The following is a 27,482-nucleotide window of genomic DNA, read 5'->3' as shown; positions in this document are numbered from 1 at the left end:
ATTGGAAAAGACTCTGATGCTGGGAGGGATTGGGGGCAGGAGGAGAAGGGAACAACCGAGGATGAGATGGTTGGATGGCATCACCGACTCGATGGACATGAGTTTGAGTGAACTCTGGGAGTTGGTGATGGACAGGGAGGCTTGGCGTGCTGTGATTCATGGGGTCGCAAAGAGTCAGACATGACTGAGCGACTGAAATGAGTGAGTGAGTGAGCACCTATTATGTGGCAGGCACTCAACAAAGCTAAATTGAATTATGGTAAACAAAAATAGCAATTCTAATTATTTCTTGCTGATCACAAGCTCTAAGTGCCCTCGTGAATTTAAAACAAACAGAGACCAACAAGTTAACGTTTAACTAAATGCAATTTATTAGGCTAAATATTTCAAAACCCGTGCCACAAGGGGAAAACATCAGTTATCTTTGATGTGAGGAAGCTGAAAACCTTATTATACCATCAGTGTCAAGAGTTCTCTTTCAACAATCTCTGAAAATGTCTTATTGGAATCTTTTTTCCCCATTAGTGCTCCCATTTTCCCTAACATTTACTCAGTTGTTTTCTGACATTCTCATATTTTATCTTACTAATTTGAATTCTAGCTGGGTCTCTTTGGTATTTCTGTTAACTTAAGACCCAGTTGAACTAACCTACAGAAAATCCTATTTAAGGGCAAAAGAGTTCTACATCAATAATAATAATAATATTTTAATAAAAAATAAAATAAATAATAATAATGAACTAACAGGAATTACCCTATGTCACAGCTCACTGCTGGCAACTTTATCTCCCCAAACTGAGTCAGACATGTATGTGTTCTACAACGTAGATTCCAATGGCTGCTCCACCTTAGTCAGGTCTTTCCTTCCTTCTCCCTGTTCTGCCCACTGCCTGGCCCTGCTGTCTCTGGGCCCTCCTAGGATGGTTTCTCAGCTGATAACAGGGCCAAGGCAGTAAGTACCTCATTTCCATCTGAACAGACTAAAAGAATGATGCTCCTTGGCCAGACTAAAAGAATGTGAGGCATGTGGGATCTTAATTCCCTGACCAGTGATGGAACCCACCCCAATGCCCTTTGCATTGGAAGCTCAGAGTCTTAACCACTTGATCACCAGGGAAGTCCAAGGGTCTTTTCTAAACCAGACCATGGCCTGATTCACTTCTTTAACTTTCCTAGCTTAGTGCTTTAACAAATGTTCATCATGGGCCAAGGTTCTTCATATACATTACATGCAATCCTTATAACCCTATGAAGTATAGGTGTCTTTACAGATGAGAAAATTGAGGCACAGCGTAACTAAATAATTCGTCCATGGAAACACGGGTAGTATGTGACAAGGCTGGAATCTGAATGCAGGCAGATTTGACTTGGTGATCCAATTAAACAGCTCACTATGCTGCCCCATGCTATCTAAGCTAGTAACATTAAAGTATCTTTTTCCAAAAAGATGGGTGCTCTGAACACAGAGTACCCTTTGAGTGCATGTCAGCTCTGATAAAAAGAGCTTTGTCCCTGAAAGTTTGTTAATTAAGGTATCATTTTATAGTAGAACATCTAACAGCGAGTTCCCTAGAGAACAGGATCACTTGTTGGCATCCACCATACCCCTTCCCAGAAATGCCATTAAATAAGCTAAGTACCTCATTCAGTGCTTTCTAACATTTAGCATTATCTCACCTAGCCAGTCTCATGAATAATCAAGTTAACTGACTCATTCTCAAAACTTCAAAAATGAAATTATTTTAACAACAAATCATAAACATACTTTCAGATAAAAAACATCCTGATGTTAATTTAAAATGATGTCTTATCTAAGATACTGCTTTTAGACTGTTGTTCAGTCACTAAGCTGTGTCCAACTCTTACGACCCCATGGACTGCAGCATGCCAGGCTTCCCTGTCCTTCACCATCTCCTTGAATTTGCTCAAAACTCAAAAGCTCAAAACCATGAATTTGTGCAAACTCAGGTTCACTGAGTTGGTGATGCCATCCAATCATCTCATCCTCTGTCACTCTCTTCTTCTGCCTGAAATCCTTCCCAGTATCAGGGTATTTTCCAATGAGTTGGCTCTCTGCAGCAGGTGGACAAAGTACCGGAGCTTCAGCTTCAGCATCAGTTCTTCCAATGAATAATCAGGGTTGATTCCCTTTAGGACTGACTGGTTTGATCTCCTTGCAGTCCAAGGGACTCTCAAGAGTCTTCGCCAGCACCACAGTTCAAAAGCATCAATTCTTTGGCATTCAGCCTTCTTTATGGTCCAATTCTCACATTCGTACATGACTACTGGAAAAACCAGAGCTTTGACTAGTAGTCAAAGCTCATCCTTTCATTTTTGTGCCTGATTTTCGATAGTTCATTCTCCTCTTCCTTCCTCCCTCAGGAAGAGTCTTCAGACAGCCCTCCACTGTGCTCTTAATGCTTCAGGGAAAGCTAACCATCTAGCCTCCACTGGTGCTACTTCCTCTACATAGAAAAATGCGCAAGCCCAAACTCCAAACTGGAAAGTGAAGGAACATTTACAATTAGTCAAATTTTAACCTCTTGAAAATTATCTCCCACTTTAACGGAAAGGAGAATAAAGGAGTAGCTCTTAGGCTAAAATAATCTACAGTAGCAAAGAGAGAAAATTAAAAAGACAGAGAAAATACAAAAAGTGATAAAAAGAGACAACATAGATATTAGGTTGATGTATCTGTATTAGCAACTGTGTGGCGTTATCAAGAAATTTTGAGTTCTCTGCATGTGATGTGTATTTATTCTTCCTGAAACATTTATAGCTGTAAGAGTTACAATAATGTAAGTTTTAAACTAGGAAGCATAAATATCTCTAATTTTCTTCTTTCCAATAGGTAAAAGAGTTATTGATGGTCAAAGGTTGACACTGGAATTGTTTGTATTTCTGCATTACTTTCATGTTGAAAGACATTTGCTGAAGCATTTTGATACACTTGACCTTTACTTCTTTGTCAACTTCATACATCTATTAATCATCCTAAAATTTAAAAAATAAGTCATCGCCCACTTTAAATATCTCAGAAAGATAAATGATGGACACACATCCTTGCTCTCAATAGTGGGCTCTGCCATGAAGGACAGGAGATATCAGTCCTGTCAAACCACAGAAGAAAATCAGTGCTTTCTGTATTGTTTTAATGTTCTTTTTTGATTTTTTAAAAAATGTCTTTCTTTTTGGCTGTGCTGGGTCTTCGTTGCTGCGGGGGTGGGCTTTTCTCAAGTTGCAGTGAGCCGGTGTGTTAGGTGTTCAGTTGTGTCCAACTCTTTGCAACTCCATGGACTATGGTCCGCCCGTCTCCTCTGTCCATGGAATTCTCCAGGCAAGAATATTGGAGTGGGTAGCCATTACCTTCTCCAGGGGACCTTCCAGATCCAGGCTTTTGAGCTCAGGTCACCTGCATTTCAGTCAGATTCTTTACCACCATGGAAGCAGTGAGCTGGGGCTACTCTCTGTTTGCACTGTGAGGGCTTTGCCTTGCTCTGGTTTCTCTTGTTGCTGAACACAGGCTCTAGGGCACACTGGTTTCAGTAGCTGCAGTGCAAGGGCTTAGCTGTTCCACAGCATGTGGGACCTTCCTGGGTCAGGGATCGAACCTGGGTCTCCTGCATTGGCAGGAGGATTCTTCACAACTAAGATACCAGGGAAGCCCCTGTGAGTATCTTTTTAAGCGTGGCAGAAAGAAATTTTTTGAAACATATGCCTGCAATCTTGACTAATTCCTCAATTGATCCTTTTGTCCTCTTCTGCTGTTTCCCTCATTTCTCTGTCAAAATTTAACTGTGTGACCCAGGAATTCCCTGGCAGTGCGGGGGTTAGGACTCCACACTTCCATTGCAGGGGATCCAGGTTAAATCCCTTGGTCAGGGAACTAGGCTCCTGTAAGCCGTTTGGCCAAACAAACAAATGTGTGACTCACTCTTGCTCTTGTCTCCTGAGGCCTTTTTTGGCCCAGCAGCTGGGCTTCCTTCCTCCTGCCCTGCTGCTGCTGCTAGGTCGCTTCAGTCGTGTCTGACTCTGTGCGACCCCATAGACGGCAGCCTACCAGGCTCCTCCGTCCCTGCTACATCTTCTCAAATTGTGCTTTATCCACCCTCATTCTCCTGGCCCTTTCAGTTGCATCCAACCATGCTGACCTATTTCTTCCCTCTATAAAATGCCTCACTTGCTTCCTGGTAGTACAGAATCCTGGCACTTTCAACGCTCTGATCAGTCAGTGCTGGAGACTGTCAGGGAATCTCTCAATATCCACCCTCCCCTTCTTCCTCAGTAACAGAGTCCCCCAGTTTCCTCTGGGTACATAGCTGCTCCAAATAAAAATTTTACTCTCAAACATCCTTTCCAGCTAAGAAAGATCAGATCCATGTGAGGAAAGCAAAACTGACAAGCACATTTGTTGCAAAGCATCCTTAAAAAAAAGATGGTGCTTTCTCTAGTCTCCCTTTTTTCTTCTTCTTGGGGGTTGGAATGCAGATGTGACAGCTGGAGCTGAAGCAGCCATGAGTTATGAAGCGACATGAGAAAAGAAACTTACTTTTTTCCAAAAAGTATTTATTTATTTATTTAAAGTATTTATTTATTCGACTGAGCCAGGTCTCGGTTGCAGCATGTGGGATCTAGTTCCCTGGCCAGAGATTGAACCTGGGCCCCCTCCTTGGGAGTGAAGAGTCTTAGCCACTGGCCCACCAGGGAAGTCCCAAAACTTGCTCTTCTGATGCTACAGAATCTCAGTCCACCTTCTTAGATTTTCACATGAGAGAGAAATACACCTGTATCTTGTTTAAGTCACTGTCATTTTGAGTTTTCTGTCACTTGAAGCCAATCCTGGTCCTCTCTAATGAGTTTCTTCCTTATTACTGAATATTCTCTGTCAGTTCCACTAGACTGTGTTTATGCTCTTTGGGAACAGAGGTTCTGATACTGTACTTGATTGTGCCAAAATACCTAATAACTGACCTAGATGTCAATGAACTGATTATTACACAATTCTAGACAGGTCACTCTTTTTAAATATTAGTTGGGGGTGGCATAAAATAGATGAATGGTCTCAATAGAAGATGATTAAGATGCTCTTAGAGTTACCATTTTTCTCTCTGACCTTACTTGAAGTAGTATACAGTATAGTGTTTGTTTCAATCATGTCTGACTCTTTGAGACCCCATGGACTATAACCCACCAGGCTCCTCTGTCCATGGGATTTTCCTGGCAAGAATACTGGAGTAGGTTGCCCTTTTCTCCTCCTGGGGCTCTTCCCAACCCAGGGATCGAACCCGAGTGTCCTACGTCTCCTGCATTAGCAGGCAGATTCTTTACCACTGAGCCACTGGGAAAGTGTTGGAACTTAATTCAGAGAATGGGAACAAGATTTAAGAAAACAGGATATTATCCTTGTATATAAAATAATACCTCTTAGGCTGTGTTATTGAATAGAATTTCTTTTTAAAGAAATCTTAGAGAAATAAATGAGATTTTCAGCTACTTTATCAATTATATGAGTATAACTTATTACAGGGAATAATTTTTTCTCCAGTACTCTGGTTTCTGTGAGGGCTTCTCTCTAAATACACTCTTGGCCTCCTGGTCTTCTTACCTTATTTGCTCTCTGGGAGATGAAGGACTTTTCTAATTGATACAATCTGGAAGAATGACTGGAGGTGTCCAACTCAGCAAATTCTCTTCTCCTCCCAGAGGCAAGTTAATTCAGCGAGTACATGGTGCACTCTGCCAGTGAAGGCAGGCCAAGTATTCCCTATTCAGTTTCATTTACCTTTGCCCTCCTTTGCTCACCATTACCTTAAACGACCCTCAGCTTAGTTTCCTTTCATTATTAATTTTGAATTACTGGACTTTAACAGCAAAGTTCTGCCTCTTTGTTAGTTTTGGGGTACAGGAAAAGACATCTACTTAAGAGTACCAGTAAATTTTTAGGTTTCCCAGTTGTCTACATGAGAGGAGTTAAGTTGTCTCTAAATCATATCTCACCAGTGAAACACCAATGATTCCCTGGTGACCTGACAGAATGCACAACCCTCCCTATAAACTTGAACTTTTTGTAAGATAGTAATTGAGGCTTGAAGGCACATGCACCCTCCTGATGATATTGGGGTGCTCATGCAACTCTACTGTATAAGAAACATTATCATAATGTACAAGCATTCCTATGAGGAAACTAGATGTTTCCCAAGAAGCAGGTTTGCTCGTACTTGCTCTTTAAACTATTTAAAAAAAAAACTGTTCTACTCTGCTCAGGGAATAGAAAGCTCACAAAGGAAGACAAACATAGCTACAGATCTACTTTGTTCAAGGCATGAAACCACCTGCTACAACCTAATTCGTTTCAGCTCTGTAGTAAGTGAGAAGCTATATTGGGAAAGCTAAAAATTAGTTGCCCAGGGTCCCTCAGCAAGTGGCAGTTCCAACATTTGAACCCAGACCTGGCTTTAAAGCCCATGCACTTCCGCACATCACACACCTTTCCCCAAGCTCTGTTATCTGCTTCATCCCATGCAAGGGATCATCAGTGACTTAGATCTGTTTTGCAACCTAAGAACTCAGTCTAGACTTGTACCAAAGCACAGGATCCATTTTTTTTTAAATGTCAGTGGCACTGAAACCACCTGACTGTCTCCAATAGATTGCAAACATAATAGGAGGTGGAGTCTAAATTCTTACCTGCTGACTTAAGCCTGACCACATGACTTGTTTTGAATACAATCTGGCAGAAACAATATTGTGAGAGTGCTTAAACCGTAGTGTTGGTTGCTCAGTCATGTCTGACTCTTTGTGACCCCATGGACTATCGCCCGCCAGGCTCCTCTGTCCATAGAATTCTCCAGACAAGAATACTGCAGTGGGTTACCATTCCCTTCTGCAGGGGATCTTTCTCATTCAGGGACTGAACCTGGGTCTCCTGCACTGCAGGCAGATTCTTCACTGTCTGAGCCACCACCAGGGAATGGGCCTGAAGAAGACTTGCAGCTGTCACTTTAGATTCTTTAAAAAAAATTTTTTTTAATTTAATTTACTTATTTATTTTGGCTGTGCTGTGTCTTTATTACTGTGCATGGACTTTCTCTAGTTGTGGCGAGTGGGGGCTACTCTTCATTGTGGTTTGCAGGCTTTCCATTGCTGTGGCTTCTCTTGTTGCAGAGCACAGGCTCTAGAGCAAGGGCTCAGTAGCTGTGGTGCACAGGCTTAGTTGCCCTACAGCATGTGGGATCTTCTTTAAACCCATGTCCCCTACATTGGCATGCAGATTCTTAACCACTGGACCACCAGGAAGGTCTGAGTTTTGGACTCTCGGGACCCTCTGCCACCCAGTGAACACTGGTGAGCCTGATGGAGGGTGAAAGATCACATGGAGCTGACATGAACCATTGCTACAGCCGATCCCCAAGCCCAGAGTTGCCCTGGCTGCTGACCACAAATGCATGAATCATTCCACCCAAGGCCAGAAGAACCACCCAACTGAGCTCAGCCCAAACTGTTGATGCACAGAATTGTGAGTAGAAATGCTGCTGTTTTTAGCTACTATGTTTGGGGATAATTTGTTATACAACAAAAGCTAGCCCTCTCAACGTAGGGTCAGAGATTCCTTGCAGTTAAAAACAAATGAGGTTAGGCTCAAAGGCTATTGAAAAGTTTACTGGTCATTGCTTATTCATACATACCGCTACCTTCAATCCAGTGTGATCAGCATTAGAGTTCCTGAAACCCAAATAAACTGTGTCTTCAAGCAGCCAACAGTGAACTGGTCTAGCCTGTCGCTCTCTAGGCTCCTTGTGATAAGGGCAATTGGCCATAACTCTTTGTTTCCCCTCACAATGTAAAGCCTTCTTTATTGTACAGTCTCAATAAAATTTCTGAATCAGTAGAAGAGATTTTGGCCCTTAAGGAAACTAGAACCTTCCTAAAGTGTCTGTCTGCAGTGCAGGAGACCCGGGTTTGATCCCTGGGTTGGGAAGATCCCCTGGAGAAGGAAATGGCAGCCCACTCCAGTACTCTTGAAAATCCCATGGATGGAGGAGCCTGGTAGGCTACAGTCCATGGGGTGGCAAAGAGTCAGACACAGCTGAGCAACTTCACTTTTTCACTTTCACAGCTTTGAAGCACAGTGTAATGATAGCCATGGTAATAAAATTTGTAAACTTTCACAAGTGATGGAAAAAGCCACACCTACGGGCAACTCTACAGCTGATGAGATTCAGTCTTTGAGTTTTTACTACATTGTGTTTTGTTTATTTATGTATATAGTTATACATACATGTATACATTCTTATTTTCTTTCCATTATGGTTTACCTTGCTGCTGTTGCTAAGTCACTTCAGTGGTGTCTGACTCTGTGCGACCGCATAGACGGCAGCGCACCAGGCTCCCCCGTCCCTGGGATTCTCCAGGCAAGAACAGTGGAGTGGGTTGCCATTTCCTTCTCCAATGCATGAAAGTGAAAAGTGAAAGTGAAGTCGCTCAGTCTTAGGAGACTGGATATAGTTCCCTGTGCTATACAGTAGGACCTTGTTGTTTATCCATTCTAAACGCAATAGTTTGTATCTATTAACCCCAAACTCCCAGTCCTTTCCTCTTCCTCCCCACCTCCCTACAATTACATTGTTTTCATTTTTTAAAGATTATTTTTTGATGTGGCCCATTTTTAAAATGTCTTTATTGAATTTGTTACAATATTACTTCTTTTTATGTTTTGGTTTTTTGACCAAGAGGCATGTTGGATCTTGGCATCACAATTAGGGATCAAACCCCACTCCCTGCATTGGAAGGCAAAGTTTTAACCACTAGAGTGCCAGAGAAGTCCCCCTCCCCCCTTTTTTTTTCTTCAAAGATATTTTTGATGTAAACCATTTTTAAAAAGTCACTGTTTTTAAAAGCACTTTCTAAATCTTCGGAGACAGTTCAGGCAAAGTATAGAATTAGCAATTTAAATATGTACAAAAGGCTTTATGATCTGTACTTTTTCAGCATGATTAAGTTTTAGCAAGATAACTGGAATCAATCAGAACTAACTAAATGGTGCTTAAACATGGGATAATAATAAAATTCTTGCTATTTCTGAGTACAAATTTAACTGGAACCATAATTCTGGAATACCATCTTAAAGCTTCCAAGAGACTGTCACCTCATGAACAAAATCAGCTTTATATATAAAAAAATCAGAGTCAACTTATTAAAATTGAATCAGCTATTATGGTATTTTCTTCTTTTTTTTGCATTTTCTTCTTTATATGAAAATGTTTTTATTAATATAAAGTAAACATCAGTTTTTTACACAAACAAGTCTTCTAAGTTTAAGAAAAGATAACAACTCTACTGTAACTGCAACTCACAGCACTCCACAACCATAATTACCATTGGGGAAAAAAGACAAAGGCTCAAAAAAGCAGTACCTTTCACATGACTCTGCTTTAAAATTTTAGAGCTGAACCAGAAACTTAAAGTTGCTAAGTTGCTTGGAAAAATTAAATAGTATCTGGTGACTGAGTTGAATAATAATTACTTAAAAATGCTGCACCATCATTAACTAGGCCCTGGCCTTGTGCACCTGCAAACTCAGGTGGACAGAAATGGCACAGATCACCTTTGGAAAAATAAGGATGACCTACAAGCTGATTCTGAATATTTTGTACCACTTGGTATCTGATCTGATGAGAGATTAGTGGATCCAGGGTTCAAATATGAAGTCTGACATGAGGGCCCCTGTGTGGTCTCTTAGGGGTTTGTAATCACTGTTCTCCCAGCAATCCCTTCACTGTGACCTACTGCTTCTCAGGCCTAAATCCTATAATTCCTAGGTGATTCTAATTTCATTCATTTGTTTGGCCAAAATCTGTTACTCAGTGATGAAGTGCTATTTTCTGTGAAATGATTCAGTTATGCATTTTCCTGAAAAAAAGAGGGAAAGGAGGAAGCAGGAAAAAATAATAATTTAGGGGATTACTTAATCCATGAAAGAAATAACAAGTATTTCAGAAACAAACGTAGACACAGTGAAGCCTCATTTAAAATGAATTAAGGGAAAAATAAAAGAAATCATTCATGGGTACCTGTATCCTAGTTCTTCACTGAGGTGGATCATATGAAGGATATAGGATTCCTTGCTTGTTCCAGTGAGGCCAGGCAACAATAAGACAGTAGGCCGGGTGCTGGCATCCATATAACGCTTACTGTTATCATTATCAAACCAGTCCAGGGAGATCTGTCCTCCATCTGCAGTTTTAATAAGTTCACTGAAAGAAATAATACAAAAGATATACTCCTTTAGTGTTTCAAGTCATTTTTTTTTTTTTTCGCCACACCACGTGGCATGTGGGATCTTAGTTCCCTGACCAGGGATCGATCAAACTCACAACCCCTGCATTGGAAGGGCAGAGTCTTAAATTCTGGACAACCAAGAAGTCCCGCAAGTCATGTCTTAGTGTTAGTTCTTAATTTCGTATATATACCTGACATTATTTAGTCATCTTAACTTTTTTCTGCATCCGCTAACACACACATCACTTTCTTCCATTGCATGGATGTCACGAAATTAGTACAATAAGTATTTTCAGCAAGATCAGTAAAAGGTAGTATATAAAAATGAACTTCAAACTACTTCACATACTTATTTTAATCATTTCCTCATTACTCTGAAATACCCAGCATTTAACCCCTATTTGATTGAGGTCACCCAAATAATTCAACAGGGAAATGATGAATAAGTAAACTGCTGATCTGGTCACTGCTCTTGCTGTCTTCATTCTATAATGCAGTCTCCTTACAGTGCCTATTACAAAACTGGCTTCTTAAAGGTTTCAAGTACTTCTCACACAGTATCTACAACCTTGAAGAATTTTCCCAAATAAATAGTGCAAGTTCCAGGCAACAAAAGAAATTCCAGAAAGGAATAGATGACTCAGGAAAATTAATAATAGGCATCATTTAAATCTCCTTCTAACTGATATATTCTGGACCACATATTTTAACACCTTAAGGACATTGTCATTGAAACCCATTTGCTTATCAATATGATAAGCATTTTACTGGGGTCCATCACAGAAAGTCCAGATTAACTGGCATCCATCTCACCCCCACCACCAGCTCAATGTACATCATCAAAGAATCTAGGTTCTCAGAGCCAGATGCAGGGCAAATTGGGAAAAGATAAATCCCAAGCACCTCTGTCATCTTAGAAATAAACCGTTTACACCAGAGCACCTCCCCCCGCACAGTGATGAAAGGTGACACGTGAATATCTTCCTGCGGTTGCGCGCGTGTGGCACACGTAACTTCCACCTTCATCCCTCCTAGCTCTTCTATACACTTTCTAAGCCAGAGGTTCTATGAACCAAACACTGAAAGTATGCACAACACTGTGACTTTGAAGGAATGACTGAAAAATGGAAATTTACATACTTCCTGTACTGCACCAGGGGCTTGGAAGTGATGAAAGGTCTCAGCAGCGTCTGTCCTCGACTCTCCCAGCACCAGACGGTCGGGTAGTAGGTTTCTGTCACCACGGGACAGTGGTCCTGAAGGAAGCGGCTGAAACTCTCACCCCCCGTCACTAACTGGGGCTTCTGTGGGGAGAGCCAGTATCAGTGAAGGGCCCAGAACAGAGCAAAGTTTCTGCCGACCGAAAACCAGTAACAAGCGCAGACTAGTCCCCCAGCGCGCGAGACCCGTCTGATTAATATCCTTCTTGGAAGCCTAATGCAAGTTCTTCAAACACAACCAACCTAAGAGCGGTTTATTAAACCTCTCTAGGGAAAGGCGAGAGTTGACGCCCGGGAGTCACCCTGAAAAATGTTAAGAGAGCATCTCGGGGGCAGCTCCGCCGGGTTAGCGAAAGGTGACCGGGTAGCGCCACCCGCGCCGAGGTCAGCAGGGTCCCGCGCTCTCGGAGGGCATCCATCAGATGCCGGGGAAAGGGGCCCCCCGGACGGCCCTGGCCACTCGCCCTTGGCTTGCCAGCGGCACCTCCGGCTTCGCCTGCTGTTGCCACTCCAGGCAAAGCTGCCCGCGGCCCTGCGCCAAGGCGCCCGCGCCATCCCCCGGCTCACCTTGGCAATGCTGCTCAGGTAGTAGCAGGCGTAAGCGACGCTGAAGCCCAGGATCAGGGAGAAGCCCACGCCTGAACCGAAGAAACCCACCCGGACTTGATGCTCCAGGTAGTGCGAGAGCTCCCGGGAGAGCATCCGCAAGTCCATGGCTAGGCGCTGCATGGCGCGGGGCCCGCGGGGAAGCGGGTCTTGGGGCGGGAGGCCGGCTAGCCGGCGACAGCGGGCGCGGCGCTGCCTCGGACCTTCTACCCGAGCGGCTCCAGCCGGGCTAAGCGCGGCTTCCGCTAGCGGGCGCGGTCGATCAGCCCCCGGAGGCGTAGCCCGGCCCCTCGGCCGCCGCCGGCTCCGCCCCGGTTTCCCCCGGGCCGCCCCCACCGCCTGCCACTCAGGAAGCTTCCAGAGGAGCAGTGCCAAGCCGGGCCACCGTGAGGGCGGAGGGAGGAGGCGTCTCCGGACCAAGTCGCCGTCAGCCCGAGCGAACCCCCGGAGTAGGGGTGGGAGTGGGGGTGGGAGCGCGAAGATGGAAATGGGCCTGGAAGCACGCTTTCAGGTTCTGGGGGACTGGCACCTGCCCCGGTGACCTTGACCGATTCTGCCAGGGTCTTGGTTAATTCTGTATGTAATGAACTAGCAGGTTTAGGGTGCCGGGGAAGGATACCCTGGACTTACAAGATTTGGAGAGTTCATGCATGTTGGGAGAATGCCCTAAGTAGTGAAAAAAATCCTACATCCCCCAAGGAAGCTGTGTTGCCTCAAGAAAACTATCAAAAGAGAAACAATAGGCTATAAACAGTCAACGGTGAGGGCACTCGTACTGGCTTTAAATCTCCCTGAATCCTTTAAGTAGCTGAGTATGCCTTAAATGAGAAGTGGTTCCTGAAGATAAATGAGATCAAAAGTAGGAACTGGGATTCAACATTTTTAAAAGCTTATTTGTGGTTCTTTAACGTTTTCAACTTATTGATACATGGAAATTGAGAGTTACCTAATGTACAGAGGAGAAACCATTTGTGAAGTAACCCCTGCTAGGCTTATTTATGGCAACATGACTAAAGCCAGGAGCTGCTCACATCCATCTGAAGGGATTAGAAGATTTAACAATCCGTTGTTATGAGCTCCTTGCCTCAAAATGTACCAGGAGTGCAAAGGGAAAAAGGCAAGGGCTGTGCAGACTATGACAGACTTTACAGAATTGTAAATTAATGGTATAAATAAGTGATAGGGAAATGGGCAAGAGTGAGCAGTTTATGTTGTTTGGCTATGAACGTGATGGTTGCCGTTACTCAGAATAATTGTTATCTTCACTGAGCCTGTGTTTTTCAGTCTGTAGAACAGTAATTTTTGCTTTTATAGAGTTATTAAGATGACTAAATTGAATGATGTATGTGTTGGCCTCCACCTGAATGTAAGTAATTCTCTTTCAGTCACTGACTCTTGTACTTGAACACACTCAGAAACTCAAAGGCATATGGTGGTTGCCATGATGGTTGCCATCCTTGACAATTTACTTGCCACATTCTTTGCAATGCCTGTTTCTGCTTTGTACCCTGCCCCACTAACAGGTACATGTATATGTCATTTTGCTTAAGTTTGAAGTGAAAAATATGAAATTCTTCATTGGCATCCCAGTGTGCAGAAAAGGTGCTTCCTGCAAGTAAGCAATTCTGAACTCATCCACCAAGCTTAGATCATGTACTCTTTCAGAGCCTCCAGTGTCTTGTCTCTAAAATAAAATGGTTGAAATGGAAGAGGCCCAAGTTCTGTCACTAAGTCCAGGCTCACTCTCCACTCCCTGCATGATAGGCTGATGAATCCAAAAGAGGAGGTCATGAGGCAAGGAAGAGACTTTAATTGGAGTGCCGGCAGACCAACAAGATGGCAGGCTAGTGCCACAAAAGAACCATTTTATTGGGGTCTGGATGCCAGGTTCTTTTACATATTAGAGATGAGGGGAGGTGAGGAAGCAAAGTAAAAAGGCCATTAATCTTGCAAATATCTCCTAGAATGGCAACCCTCAGGTAGGGGATGTGTTAATTTCTTCTTTCTTGCCATCCACTGGTGAACAGGGTTCTGAACAAAAGCACTTTAGTTTAACAGTCAGGCAGAGGGTCTGGGTTCTCTGAGGCAAACCACTCTGTATCATTATAAAACAAAAGCAACAAAAAGCAAGTCAAAGAAAGTTCCAACGTGGAGTCAAAATTGGCTTCCTCCCTGCAACATTTCCTGTAAGAAGCACATTCAGAATCTTCCTTAAGAAAAGAGCCTTTACTTCCAAGCAGAAATAGAAGCACAGGCATAGAGACCAAATTTATGTACACCAAGAGGGGAGGGGAGGCAGTCGGATGAGTTGGGAGACTGGGATAGTCATAAGAGCACGAAGACTTTTGAGAGTCCCTTGGACAGCAAGGAGATCAAACCAGTCAATTCTAAAAGAAATCAACCCTCAATATTCATTGCAAGGACTGATGCTGAAGCTGAAACTGAAACTCCAATACTTTGGCTGTCTGATACGAAGAGCCCACTAATTGGAAAAGACCGATACTGTGTGAAGGCAAAAAGAGAAAGGGGCAACGGAGGATGAAATGGTTGGATGAAATGGCAACTAATACACACAATGAGAACCTACTGTGTAGTATAGGGAACTCTGGTGACCTAAATGCGAAGGAAACCCAAAAAAGATGGGATATATGTATATGTATAACTGATTCACTTTGCTGAGACTAACACAACATTGTAAAGCAACTATACTCCAATTAAAAAAAAAAAAAAGAACCATTACTTCCTTTTTTTTTTTTCCTTTGTGGCTCCACCACCCAGTTTGTGGTATCTTAGTTCCCTGACCATGGGTTGAACCCAGACCCTCAGTGATGAAAACGTGAGAGTCCTAACCTCTGGACTGCCAGGAAATTCCCTATTACTTCCAATTTAGATCTGGAGAAGGAAATGGCAACCCACTCCAGTATTCTTGCCTGGAAAATCCAACGGATGGAGGAACCTGGTAGGCTATAGTCCATGGGGTCGCAAAGAATCAGACATGACTGAACGACTTCACTTTCTTTCTTTCTTTTCCAATTTAGATAAGGAAATGAGAGCTCAGACCCCAACACAATCCCAGTGATCTCTTCTTCCTGGTGCCCATGCCTTTGTATAGTCCTTTCTCCTTGAGTGCAGATACAACCTGTGACTGACTTCTATCTGATAGAATAGGAAAAAAGTGATGCAATGTCACCACTCCTGTGATTACATTATATGATATGATTCTAGCTTTGCATTCCCTAAGAAAGACAATGCCAAAAAATGCTCAAACTACCGTACAATTGTACTCATCTCACATGCTAGCAAAGTAATGCGCAAAATTCTCCAAGCCAGGCTTCAACAATACGTGAATCGTGAACTTCCAGATGTTCAAGCTGGTTTTAGAAAAGGCAGAGGAACCAGAGATCAAATTGCCAACATCCACTGGATCATGGAAAAAGCAAGAGAGTTTCAGAAAAACATCTACTTCTGCTTTATTGACTATGCCAAAACCTTTGACTGTGTGGATTACAATAAACTGTGGAAAATTCTGAAAGAGATGGGAATACCAGACCACCTGACCTGCCTCTTGAGAAATCTGTATGCAGGTCAGGAAGCAACAATTAGAACTGGACATGGAACAACAGACTGGTTCCAAATAGGAAAAGGAGTACGTCAAGGCTGTATATTGTCACCCTGCTTATTTAACTTATATGCAGAGTACATCATTGAGAAACACTGGGCTGGATGAAGCACAAGCTTGAATCAAGATTGCAGGGAGAAATATCAATAACCTCAGATATGCAGATAACACCACCCTTATGGCAGAAAGTGAAAAAGAACTAAACAGCCTCTTTATGAAAGTGAAAGAGGAGAGTGAAAAAGTTGGCTTAAAGCTCAGAAAACAAATATCATGGAATCTGGTCCTGTCACTTCATGGCAAATAGATGGAGAAACAGTGGAAACAGTGGCAAACTTTAATTTGGAGGGCTCCAAAATCACTTCAGATGGTGACTGCAGCCATGAAATTAAAAGACGCTTACTCTTTGGAAGGAAAGTTATGACCAACCTAGACAGCCTGTTAAAAAGCAGAGACATTACTTTGCCAACAAAGGTCCGTCTAGTCAAGGCTATGGTTTTTCCAGTAGTCATGTATGGATGTGAGAGTTGGACTATAAAGAAAGCTGAGCACCGAAGAATTGATGCTTTTGAACTGTGGTGTTGGAGAAGACTCTTGAGAGCCCCTTGGACAGCAAGGAGATCCAACCAGTCCATCCTAAAGGAAATCAGCCCTGAATGTTCATTGGAAGGACTGATGTTGAAGCTGAAACTCCAATACTTTGGCCACCTGATGCAAAGAGCTGACTCATTGGAAAAGACTCTGACGCTGGGAGAGATTGGGGGCAGAAGGAAAAGGGGACGACAGAGGATGAGATGGTTGGATGGCATCACCGACTCGATGGACATGAGTTTCAGTAAAATCCAGGAGATGGTGATGGACAGGGAGGCCTGGTGTGCTGCAGTCCATGGGGTTGCAAAGAGTGGGACATGACTGAGCAATTGAACTGAACTGAACTTAGCATACTGTGCTGTGCTTAGTCGCTCAGTCATGTCCAACTCTTTGAGACCTCGTGGACTGTAACCCATCAGGCTCCTCTGTCCATGGGGATTCTCCAGGCAAGAATACTAGGGTGGGTTGCCATGCCCTTCAGGGGATCTTCCCAACCCAGGGATTGAACCTAGGTTTCCCACATTGCAGGCAGATTCTTTCCCATCTGAGCCACCAGGGAAACCCAAGAATACTGGAGTGGGTAGCCTATCTCTTCTCCAGGGGATCTTCCTGACCCAGGAATCCAACCAGGGTTTCCTGCATTGCAGGTGGATTCTTTACCAGCCGAGCTACCAGGGAAGCCTCTAGCTTAGCATACTGGAGCTAAAAGCTCTCCTGATGACCTTGAGAAAGCCAACAGCCATATAAACTGTCCATAGAGCCACATGACAGGGAACTAGTGATGGTCTCTAGGGTTTATGGGTAGCCTCTAGCTGACAATCAGCTACACCTCCAGAGAAATGAATTCCACCAACACCCTGAATGAGCTTGAAAGCAGATTCTTCCCCAGTTAAGCTTCCATATGAAAACACAGCTGACCAACATCTTCACTGCAACCTTGTGAGAACCCCCAGCAGAGGGTTCAGCTAAGTTGTGCTTGGACCCTTGGACCAAGGAAACCGTTAGAAAATAAACACATTTTAAGCTGCCCATTTTGTAGTGATTTGTTATGTGGCAATAGAACACAAGTAGAGAATATAGAATGGTCTTAAAAATCATTCAAAGAATAATAAATATCAGTGGCTCATTATTTATTGTAGAAATGTTTAAAATAAAGATTTCAGCTACTTCAATTAATAGTTAAAAGTAAGCAACCCACAGAGAGATTTTTTTTCTTTATACTTCTCTTTTTAAAATTGTCACAATTAATATTTACTTTTTAAAAAGTTTTTTTTTGGCTGTGCTGGGTCTTCATTGCTTGGGTGGCTTTTCTCTAGCTATGGCAAATGGGGCTACTCTCTAGTTGAAGTGGGCAGGCTTCTTATTGCAGCGGCTTCTCTTGCTGCAGAGCACCAGCCCTGGGGCATGCAGGTTTTAGTAGCTGGAGCTGAGGGGCTATAGAGCACAGGCTCAGTAGCTGTGGCCCACTGGCTTAGTTTCCCTGGGACATGTGGTATCTTCACGGACCAGGGATTGAATTTATGTCTCCTGCATTGGCAGGCAGATTTTTCACTACTGAGCCACCAGGGAAGCCCTGAATATTTCCTTTTTAAACATTAAAAAATTGCTCTCCCGGCGCGGCTGAGGTCCAGGCTGTGGCACGCCACCTGGGTATCTGGGCGATCCATGGGCTGCAGCGAGGGCCGCGATGACAGATTACTACAAGGAGCAGCGCAACGAGCTGGAGGCTCTGGAGTCCATCTACCCTGACTCCTTCACAGTATTATCAGAAAATCCACCCAGCTTCACCATTACTGTGACATCTGAGGCTGGAGAAAATGATGAAAATGTCCAGACAACCCTCAAGTTTACATACAGTGAAAAATACCCAGATGATGCTCCCCTTTATGAAATATTCGCCCAGTTAAATCTAGAAGATAATGATGTAGCAGACATTTTAAAATTATTAGCATTACAGGCAGAAGAAAACCTTGGTATGGTGATGATCTTCACCTTAGTGACAGCTGTGCAAGAAAAATTAAATGAAATAGTAGATCAAATAAAAACTAGAAGAGAAGAAGAAAAGAAACAAAAAGAAAAAGAAGCAGAAGAAGCTGAAAAGCAATTATTCCATGGTACTCCTGTTACAATTGAGAATTTCTTAAATTGAAAGGCCAGGTTTGATGCAGAACTCTTGGAAATTAAAAAGAAACGGATGAAGGAAGAAGAGCAAGCAGGAAAAAATAAATTAAGCGGGAGACAACTATTTGAAACAGATCATAATCTCGACACATCTGATATCCAGTTCTTGGAAGATGTTGGAAACAACGTGGAGGTAGATGAGTCTTTGTTCCAGGAAATGGATGACTTGGAGCTGGAGGACGATGACGATGATCCAGACTACAATCCTGCTGACCGGGAGAGTGACTTGACCGACTGATGGACTCTTACCGTCTGCAGAGAGGCTTGACTGCCACAGCATCTGTGGCTATGCTGAGAGGGTGTTGATTTTCCTTTCTTTTTTCTAAGAAAAAAATAATTTTCAGGAGAATATTCTTCTGATGGCTTTCATCATTGAACTTAATAAATTGATCTTTAAAATTTCAAATATAAAAAAAAAATTAAAAAAGGTGATGGCACCCCACTCCAGTACTCTTGCCTGGAAAATCCTATGGACGGAGGAGCCTGGTAGGCTGCAGTCCGTGGGGTCGCGAAGAGTCAGACACAACTGAGCGACTTCACTTTCACTTTTCATTTTCATGATTTGGAGAAGGAAATGGCAACCCACTCCAGCGTTCTTGTCTGGAGAATCCCAGGTTCAGGGGAGCCTGGTGGGCTGCCGTCTATGGGGTTGCACAGAGTCGGACACGACTGAAGCGACTTAGCAGCAGCAGCAGCATGTATGTATTATACATATATATATATACACATATATTTAAATTTGAAGCTAATTGTAAAGGAGTAAGTCACAGGAAAAGGTATATAGCTAAAAGTAAGATAGGCTAAAACATTCTGAGACATAAATGAAGACAAGTTTTAAATAGGAAAGCATCTTCACAAATTTTGTATAATGTGCCCGTGTACTTTTTATTAAGGAACAGTATTTATTTATTTATTTTTTTAAGGAACAGTATTTAGAAACCAAGATCTGGGTCCTTGTTTTATAGTAATAGGTAGATAGGTAGGTAGATAGATAGATACAGTTGTTTCTGTATCTATCCCTCTGCATTTACATTAAGATAAAGGTGAATTCAGAATATAACTCTTCTATGTGGACTCCCTGGCAGTTTTAGGAGAACTTGTATCTCTTAGCGATGTTTCTGGTTTGTTTTTTTTTTCCCCTTTAATTTTTGGTTAAAGCAAAAATCCTACCTATAATCAGAAATGACATAAATCCTTAACCTCCTCAGTTATATGGCATTTCAGCCACAGAAATCAGAGAACAAAATGGTTTACATTGACAGAGAATGCAAGAACTGCAAATCATAAGACACACATTTAATGAAGCACAAAATTTTAGGTTACATTCAATTTTTAAAAAAATCACTCTATATGGATTGTTATTAAAAATTGCAGATGGTTGCCAAATTATTGTTAATAAACTACTCTGGCCCTAAATCCCTCAGTTTTAATTTTTATTGCACTGACTGCAGCACTAACTTTAGCACTAACAATCCCCAAAACTAACCAAGTCCAACCTTAACACTAACAATCTGACTTCCAAGTGATCGAGTTTTTTGGGAGATGTGCTGTACTCTAGGAACTGAAGCAAGAGACTTGAGGATGAGAAAAGGAGTTAAAATAAGGAAGGGCTCAAGTAACAGGCAAAAAGTTGTGTTGAAAAGGAGGAATCCCCCTGTGGGACCCGCTGTGGAGGCCTAGGCAAGAAGCAAGTTGAACTTTTCGAAAGCTTGGGGAGTGGTCAAGGGGGCAGATGAGTCTCTGGTCCACAGCCCAGCCTGTACTGTTTATCATTGTGATGGTTAAAGCTTCCTCAGGGTTAATTTGTGTTTATTAGATTCAGAATATGGCAGCCAAGTAGTATCCACAATAGGGAGATGAATTAGCCTGCTTCCTCCAAGGTAACTAGAGTCATTTGAGAATACCTTCCTATGGAGCAGATTAATTTGCAGGCTCTAACCCAACTGGAGGAACATAGAGTTGATGCTTCTTCTTCCTCCTTTCCCAGGGGAAGGCCAAAGATACATTCTGTGTAAGACAGAACAACTAACAGACAGATAGAAAGAGAAAGAAAGAGAAGTTATCGTATGGACTCCAAGAGAAATGGTTGAAATCAAAATCGTCTTAATAGAATGTCAATATAATTACCCTTCATGCAGAGATGCAGCTTTCTGATCACATGTGGTTGGGAAGAGAAATATTTTTGGCCACTTTGACATCTGTGAAAACACCCTGCCCTGTTAATTCCCAAATAGATTGTTTACAAGTTAATGTGTCCATGGTAGGCAAGTGTGGAGTGGTCATGAGAAACACTGCAAGGAGGTGCTAAAATCAGTCCTTAAGCAAGGCAACTCATTTAAGTTAAATTTAAAAAACGGAAAAGAGAATAGTATATTCTTACCTTCTTTGTTGAAATCTCCAAACTTACTTACCTGTATACACATTCACATGTGTATGATTGATGGTCTTTGAAGGCTTAGGAGCGGGGACAATGATAGCCAAACACAAGTGAAGGTAATGATATTTTTCCTACTTCATCAAAGATCATAACCTATGGTAGCCAGAATTCTAAGATGCCCTCTTCTCAAGACTCCTCCCCCTGATGTTCAAGTTTACTTTGGATACACTGCATTTGGTTCTGCTGCTGCTGCTGCTGCTAAGTCGCTTCAGTCATATCCGGCTCTGTGCGACCCCATGGACTGCAGCTTACCAGGCTCCTCTGTCCATGGCATTTTCCAGGCAAGAGTACTGGAGTGAGTTGCCATTGCCTTCTCCCCATTTGGTTATAGATCACTGCAATAAAACAAATATCAAAATAAAGCAAGTCATACAAATTTTTTGATTTCCTAGTACATATGAAAGTTATTGTTTACACCATACTGTCGTTTATTGAGTGCAATGATAGCATTATGTCTAAAGAAAATAACGTATATACTTTAACTGAGAAATACTTCATTGCTAAAAAAACAGTTAACCATCACCTGAGAAAGCAGGGTTGCCACAAAACTTCAATGTGTAAGAACTCAGGATCTGCAAGGTTCAATAAAACAAAGTGCGATAAAATGACGTGCACAGATTTGTATAACTCCCTTCATGTGTAAATATGATGGCCCGTAATTTCTGTGATTATGTTGCCTTCTATGGCAAAGGTGAAGTGATTTTGCAGATGTAATCAAGGTCTGTAATCAGTTGACTTTGAGTTAATTGAAGCGGAGACTATCCTGGTTGGACAGATATGAGTTTGAGCAAGCTCTAGGACATGGTGAAGGACAGGAAAGCCTGGCATGCTGGAGTCCATGGGGTCGCAAAGAGTCCTACACGACTGAGCAACTGAAAAACAACAGTAAATCAGATGAGCCTTTTAAAAGAGGGTCAGAAGAATCTCTGCTGGCCTTTTAAAAAAAAATTATTTATTTGGCCATTTCACGTCATAGTTGTGACATGCAAACTCTTAGTCAAGGCATGTGAGATCTAGTTCCCAGACCAGGGAAGTAACCCAGACCCCTATACTAGGAGCATGGAGTCTCAGCACTGGACCACCAGGAAAGTCCCTCTGGTGGCCTGTAAGAATCAAGTCTTCATGAGTTCTAAAGAGGCAAGGAAAGGAATTCTCTGAATAACCTTGTGAACTTGGAGGAGGACTTTAAGCCTCAGATAAAAGTATAGCCTTGACCTTTGAGTGGAATGTTAGTAGTGAGTTTTTCGTAAGTGACATTTATCATGGTGAGAAAATTCCCTTCTACTCCTAGTTTGTTGAAGGTTTTCATCATGAAAAGGTGCTGGATATTTTCAAATGCTTTTTCAGCATCAAATGAGATGATCATGTGTTCATGTGTTTTTTTTTCCCCTTCATTCTGGTAATGTGGTATAGTTTTCATAAGTTAAACGACTCTTGTCTTCTGGGATAACTTACACTTGTTCATGATGTATACTCCTCTTAGCCTGCTGCTGGGTTAGGTTTGTTACTATTTTGTTGAAGATTTTTTTCATCCATATTCATACAGGATATTAGTCTTCACTTGCCCTTTGTTGTGATAGTTTTAGTATCAGGGTAAAACTGGGGTCACCAGAGTAATTTAGGAATGCTTCTTCCTTTTTTATTTTTTGTAGGAGTTTGAGAAGTGTTCGGTGTTAATTCTTCGAATGTTTGGTAGAGTTCACCAGTGAAGCCTTCTGGCCCTAGGCTCTTTTGGGGAGAAAGTTTTTGATTTATGTTTCAATTTTTACTTGTTATAAGTCAGTTCACATTTTTCTGTTTCTTCTTCCTTTTTTTTGGCTGCTCCAGGCGGCTTGTGGGATCTCAATTACCCAACCAGGGAGTGAACCCTAGCCACAGCAGTGAAAGTGAAAAATTCTAACTATTAGAACACCAGGAACTCCCCCCAATTTTTCTCTTCTTGAGTCAGTTTTGGTAGTATGTATTTTCCTAGGAGTTGGTCCAGTTTGTTTAACTAATCTAATTTGTTAGCATATAATTGATCATGAAAGTGAAAGTCACCGAGTCATGTCTGACTCTTTGAGACCTCATGGACTGTATAGTCCATGGAATTCTCCAGGCCAGAATACTGGAGTGGTTAGCCGTTCCCTTCTCCAGGGGATCTTCCCAAACCAAGGATCCAACCCAGGTTTTTCGAATTGCAGGTGGATTCTTTACGAGCTGAGCCACCAGGGGAGCCCATAGTTGGTCATAGTATATTTCAATAATACTTTTTGCCTCTGTTCGGTCCCCACTTTCAATTTGATTTTAGTTAATTTACATCTTCTTTGTTTTTCTTAATCTAGCTAAATGTTTGTTCCTTCGGTTGTTTTCAAAAAATTAACTTCCGCTTTTATTGGTTCTTTTGTTTTTCTGTTCTTTATTTCATTTATCTCTGGTCTAATCTTTATTATCTTCCTTCTGCTAGCTTTGGGTATAACTTGCTCCTTTCTCTTAGTTAATTGGGGTATTGTTGTGGTTATGGTTTAGTTGCTAAGTTGTGTCAAGCTCTTGCGACCCCATGGACTGTAGCCCGCCAGACTCCTCTGTCCATGGGATTTTCCAGGCAAGGGTACTGGAGCGGGTTGCCATTTCCTTCTCCAGATCTCCCAGACCTAGGGATCCAACCAGGTCTCCTGTGCTGCAGGTGGTCTCCTGCATTGCAGGAGGATCCTCTGACTGAGCCACCAGGGAAGCCATTGATTTGGGATCTTTCTTCTTTTTTGATGTGAGCACTTTTCAGCTATAAATTTCTCTCTGAGCACTGCTTGTGCTGCATTCCCGTGAATTCTGACACATTTTCATTTTCATTCATCTTTAATTGTTTCCTGCTCTTTCTTTGGATTTCTTCTTTGACTCAAAGGTTGCTTAAGAGTGTGATCCATTTCCACACATTTGCAAAATTTCCAAGTTTTCTTCTGCTATTAGTTTCATTCCATGGTCATATAGAATACTTTGTATGATATTCAATCTTTTAAATTTATCAAGATTGTTTTGTGGCCTAATGTAGACCTCTTTGGGAGAATCTTTTCACATTTAGCTGAGAAGAATATGCACTCTTGTTGTTGGGTGGTGTATTCTATAGATGTCTGTTCGGTCCATTTGGCTTATACTGTTGCTGCTGTGGCTAAGTCGCTTCAGTCGTGTCTGACTCTGTGTGGCCCCATGGACTGTAGCCCACCAGGCTCGCCTAGCCCTGGGATTCTCCAGGCAAGAACACTGGAGTGGGTTGCCATTTCCTTCTCCAGGGAATCTTCCCGACCCAGGGACTGAACTCAAGTTTCCTGCATTGACAGGCAGATTCTTTACCACTGAGCTACCTAGAGAGCCAAAAACAGTTTTACTGAAGTATAATTCATGTACCATACAATTCACCAACTTAGAGTGTATAACTCAATAGTTTTTAGTATATTACATCATAAATTTGAAAAAATTATAGATTCATGTAGTAAGAACATATGCTGTGTTGTTACCAATATATGTATTATACATAAAACAAACTTGTCACTTAAAAATTAACTTGTCACTTAAAAATTAACCATTTTTAAGTGTAAAATTCAGTGACATTAATTACATTTTCATGTAATCAAGCACATTTCGTGTATTATGAAATCATCACCATTTCCATTTCCAAAATGTTTTCATTGCCCCAAGTAGAAACTCTATAACCACTGAGCAGTAACTCCTCAATGCTTTTCCACCAACCTCTCTGGTGACTTCTAATCTACTTGCTGTCTCTATTAACTTGAATATTATAGGTGCCTCGTATAAATGAGATCATGCAATATTTATCCTTTTCTGTCTGGCATACTTTACTCATTATAATGTCTTCAAGGTTCATCCATGTTATGGCATCAGAACATCACTTGTTTTTGCAGCTACATAATAGCTCATTGTATGTATATACCACATCTTGTTTGTCCATTCACCTGTTGATGAACACCTGGAGTGTTTCCACATTTTGACTATTGTAAATTACATTGTCATACAAATATTTGTTTGAGTAAAGGCTTTCAATTTCTTTGGGTATATATCTAGAGGTGGAATAGCTGGGCGGCTTCCCACCTGGTGCTAGTGGTAAAGAATGTGCCTGCAGGAGCGTTGGGAGATGTGGATTTCACACTTGGGTCAGGAAGAGCCCATGGAGAAGGGCATGGCAACCCACTCCAGTATTCTTGCCTAGAGAATCCCATGGACAGAGGAGCTTGGCAGGCTAGAGTCAATTGGGCTGCGAAGAGTCGGACACAACTGAACTGACTTAGCATGCACACGTGGAATTTCTGGATCATATTATAATTCTTGTTTCATTATCTTTTTATTGTGTCAAAATGCACATAGCATAAAATTTATCATTTTAATTATTTTTTTCATTCTAACCATTTTTAACTACACTTTGGTGGCATTAACTTCGTTTGGATTGTTATTCAACCATCACCATCACCTACCTCTAGAATTTTCATCTTCCTATTAGAATATTTCCAATGAAATCGTGTAAGTATTGCAGATCATGGAGGTAGAGAAGTAACAGATAAGACGAAGTTTGTACAGTTTAGCACTTGGAATTATAATTGGACTCACTGTCGATTGGCCACTTTTTCTGTGATGGAATGCTTGAGAGGACTCAAAGGGTTCATGGGAACACAAAACACTGCTGGAATTTATATGTTCCCAAGCCAACAGGAAGGTAAGGGTTGCTCTCTCATCTTCCTGGGAAAACAAAACACATCTTAAGATTTCACAAGAGTCTTGTTACTTTACTCAGGTTCTCATGGTCGGTGAACCTAATTTGGGAGGACAAAGGAAAAGCAGTAGTATTTGTTGACCGGGATTGGAGGGGACGTGGGAATGATGCAAGTGTGCCTCAGCTCTCCAAGACAGATTCTTTCTTTTTTTAATTTATTTATTTTAAATTATTTTTGGCTGCACTAGGTCTTTGCTGTTGCTCACAGATTTAGTTGCTCCAAGGCATGTGGGATCTTCCAAGACCAGGGATCAAACCTGTGTCCCATGCATTGCAAGGCAGATTCCTAACCTCTGGACCACGTCAGAAGCCCCCAAAGACAGATTCTGACTGGCAACAGATGTGTGGGGGCTGATATTGTCCCTACTTGTGAGTGTAGGGACTCACAAGTAGAGTGCCTTCAACCCATCCTGACACACAGGTCAAAGATTTTGGCTCCCTAGATCTTCCCTGGTAGTCCAGTGGCTGAGAATCCACCTGCCAGTACAGGGGACATGAGTTCAATCCCTGATCCGGGAAGATACTACATACTGTGGAAAAAATAAGCCCGTGCACCACAATTGTGGTACTAAGCCCGCACACCTCAACTGCCAAAGCCCGCAAATCTAGAGCCCATGCTCTGCAACAAGAGAATCCACATCAATGAGAAGCCTGCTCACTGCAACTACCGAAAGCCTACATTCAGCAATGAAGACAGCACTGCAGAAGGTAAATAAATAAATAAAACCTTTATACAAGGATTATGGTCCCTAATATGTATGCGTTTCCAAGTTTGGCCACAGAAATGCTTGAGCTGACTCCTCAGACACTAGCCTTAGGTGCTTCTCAAACCCAAGCATGTTGGGATATATTTTTTAAAAAAGAATCAAAAGCACTATTATATACAAAGATTATTAACCCTTTTGTCTTACATGTGAAGTAACTGAATCAGAGAAGTTAGGTGATTCGCTGAAGCTCACAGAGTGGATAGCCTCAGTGTAAGCTTGAATCAGTGCCTTGAGTTCAGTGCTCATTTCATTCTATCACATTGTTTCTCTTCAAAGGGCTGGCCTTATCTAACATGTCAGATGATTTCCCCTAAATCTGTTTCAGAATTCAAACAATTTCAGCTTAAGCACTGGCATGATACGTTCCAACAGAGTCATTAGTATTCATTTTCCAAAACATTTTTTCTCGAGCATTTATCCCATTTTTCTTTGGCACTGGCATCCTTGCTTCTACTGCTTTGGGTAGGGCTGACACCACATCTAACTTATGAGTGACGTGATACCCAGATGGATCATGACCTCAGCGTTTGATTTAAGGATAAAGTCATTGTCCCACAAGGAGACTTCTGCTGAGACTGTTGGCAGGGGGTGGGGAACCTCTTTTGTGGCTGAACTTCTAGCAGCAAGGATGAATGGAGCCAGGAGCTTGAGGCCACTTTCACTACAGAGGAAGTCAAGAAAAGGAGAAAAATGAGAGCTGGAGAAAAACTGAAGAAAGAAAATGAGAGCTGGAGAAAAAACTGAATTCTGAAGATGTAGTTTGAGCTCCTTAGTCAAAACACATATTAATCTAGAACTTTTGTGTGTGTGTGTGTGTGTGTGTGTGTGTGTGTGTTTCCCAGTAATATGATCTAAGAGATTTCCTCTTTTGGTTAAGCCAATTTGAGTTGAATTTTCTGTCTTTTGAGATGAAAAGATCCCAACTAATATAACATTGTTTTGATTGTTTAAAAATAATTTTAGGAAGGAAGAGAATGAAAGTCACTAAAGAGTAACATTTTAAAGTATCGTATCTAATTATGAGTCA

At 41.9% G+C, this 27,482-nt stretch overlaps 1 protein-coding gene and 1 pseudogene across 4 annotated transcripts in view; one reads left to right on the top strand and one right to left on the bottom strand.

Moving 5' to 3' along the window:
- Window positions 1-12,344, bottom strand: part of ABHD3 (abhydrolase domain containing 3) — a 59,761-nt gene extending 47,417 nt beyond the window's left edge. For all 3 annotated transcript variants that reach the window (XR_001917185.1, XM_018039761.1, XM_018039760.1), the window contains exons 1-3: window positions 12,066-12,344; window positions 11,419-11,582; window positions 10,071-10,253 (exon numbers count right to left, since the gene is read on the bottom strand). Coding sequence is in view for 2 of the 3 variants with exons in the window: in XM_018039761.1 (XP_017895250.1) it covers window positions 10,071-10,253; window positions 11,419-11,582; window positions 12,066-12,227 (509 nt within the window). In the remaining variant the exon portion in view is untranslated. The remainder of the gene's footprint in view (window positions 1-10,070; window positions 10,254-11,418; window positions 11,583-12,065) is intronic.
- LOC102190479 lies at window positions 17,922-18,889 on the top strand (annotated as a pseudogene). Its single transcript, XR_311047.3, has one exon. The product of XR_311047.3 is annotated as an RWD domain-containing protein 1 pseudogene (transcript).

The sequence above is a fragment of the Capra hircus genome, chromosome 24, assembly GCF_001704415.2.
Source record: "Capra hircus breed San Clemente chromosome 24, ASM170441v1, whole genome shotgun sequence".
NCBI lineage: Eukaryota > Metazoa > Chordata > Mammalia > Artiodactyla > Bovidae > Capra > Capra hircus.
Note: the sequence above shows the minus strand (reverse complement) of the source record. Positions and strands in the feature narration are given on the sequence as shown.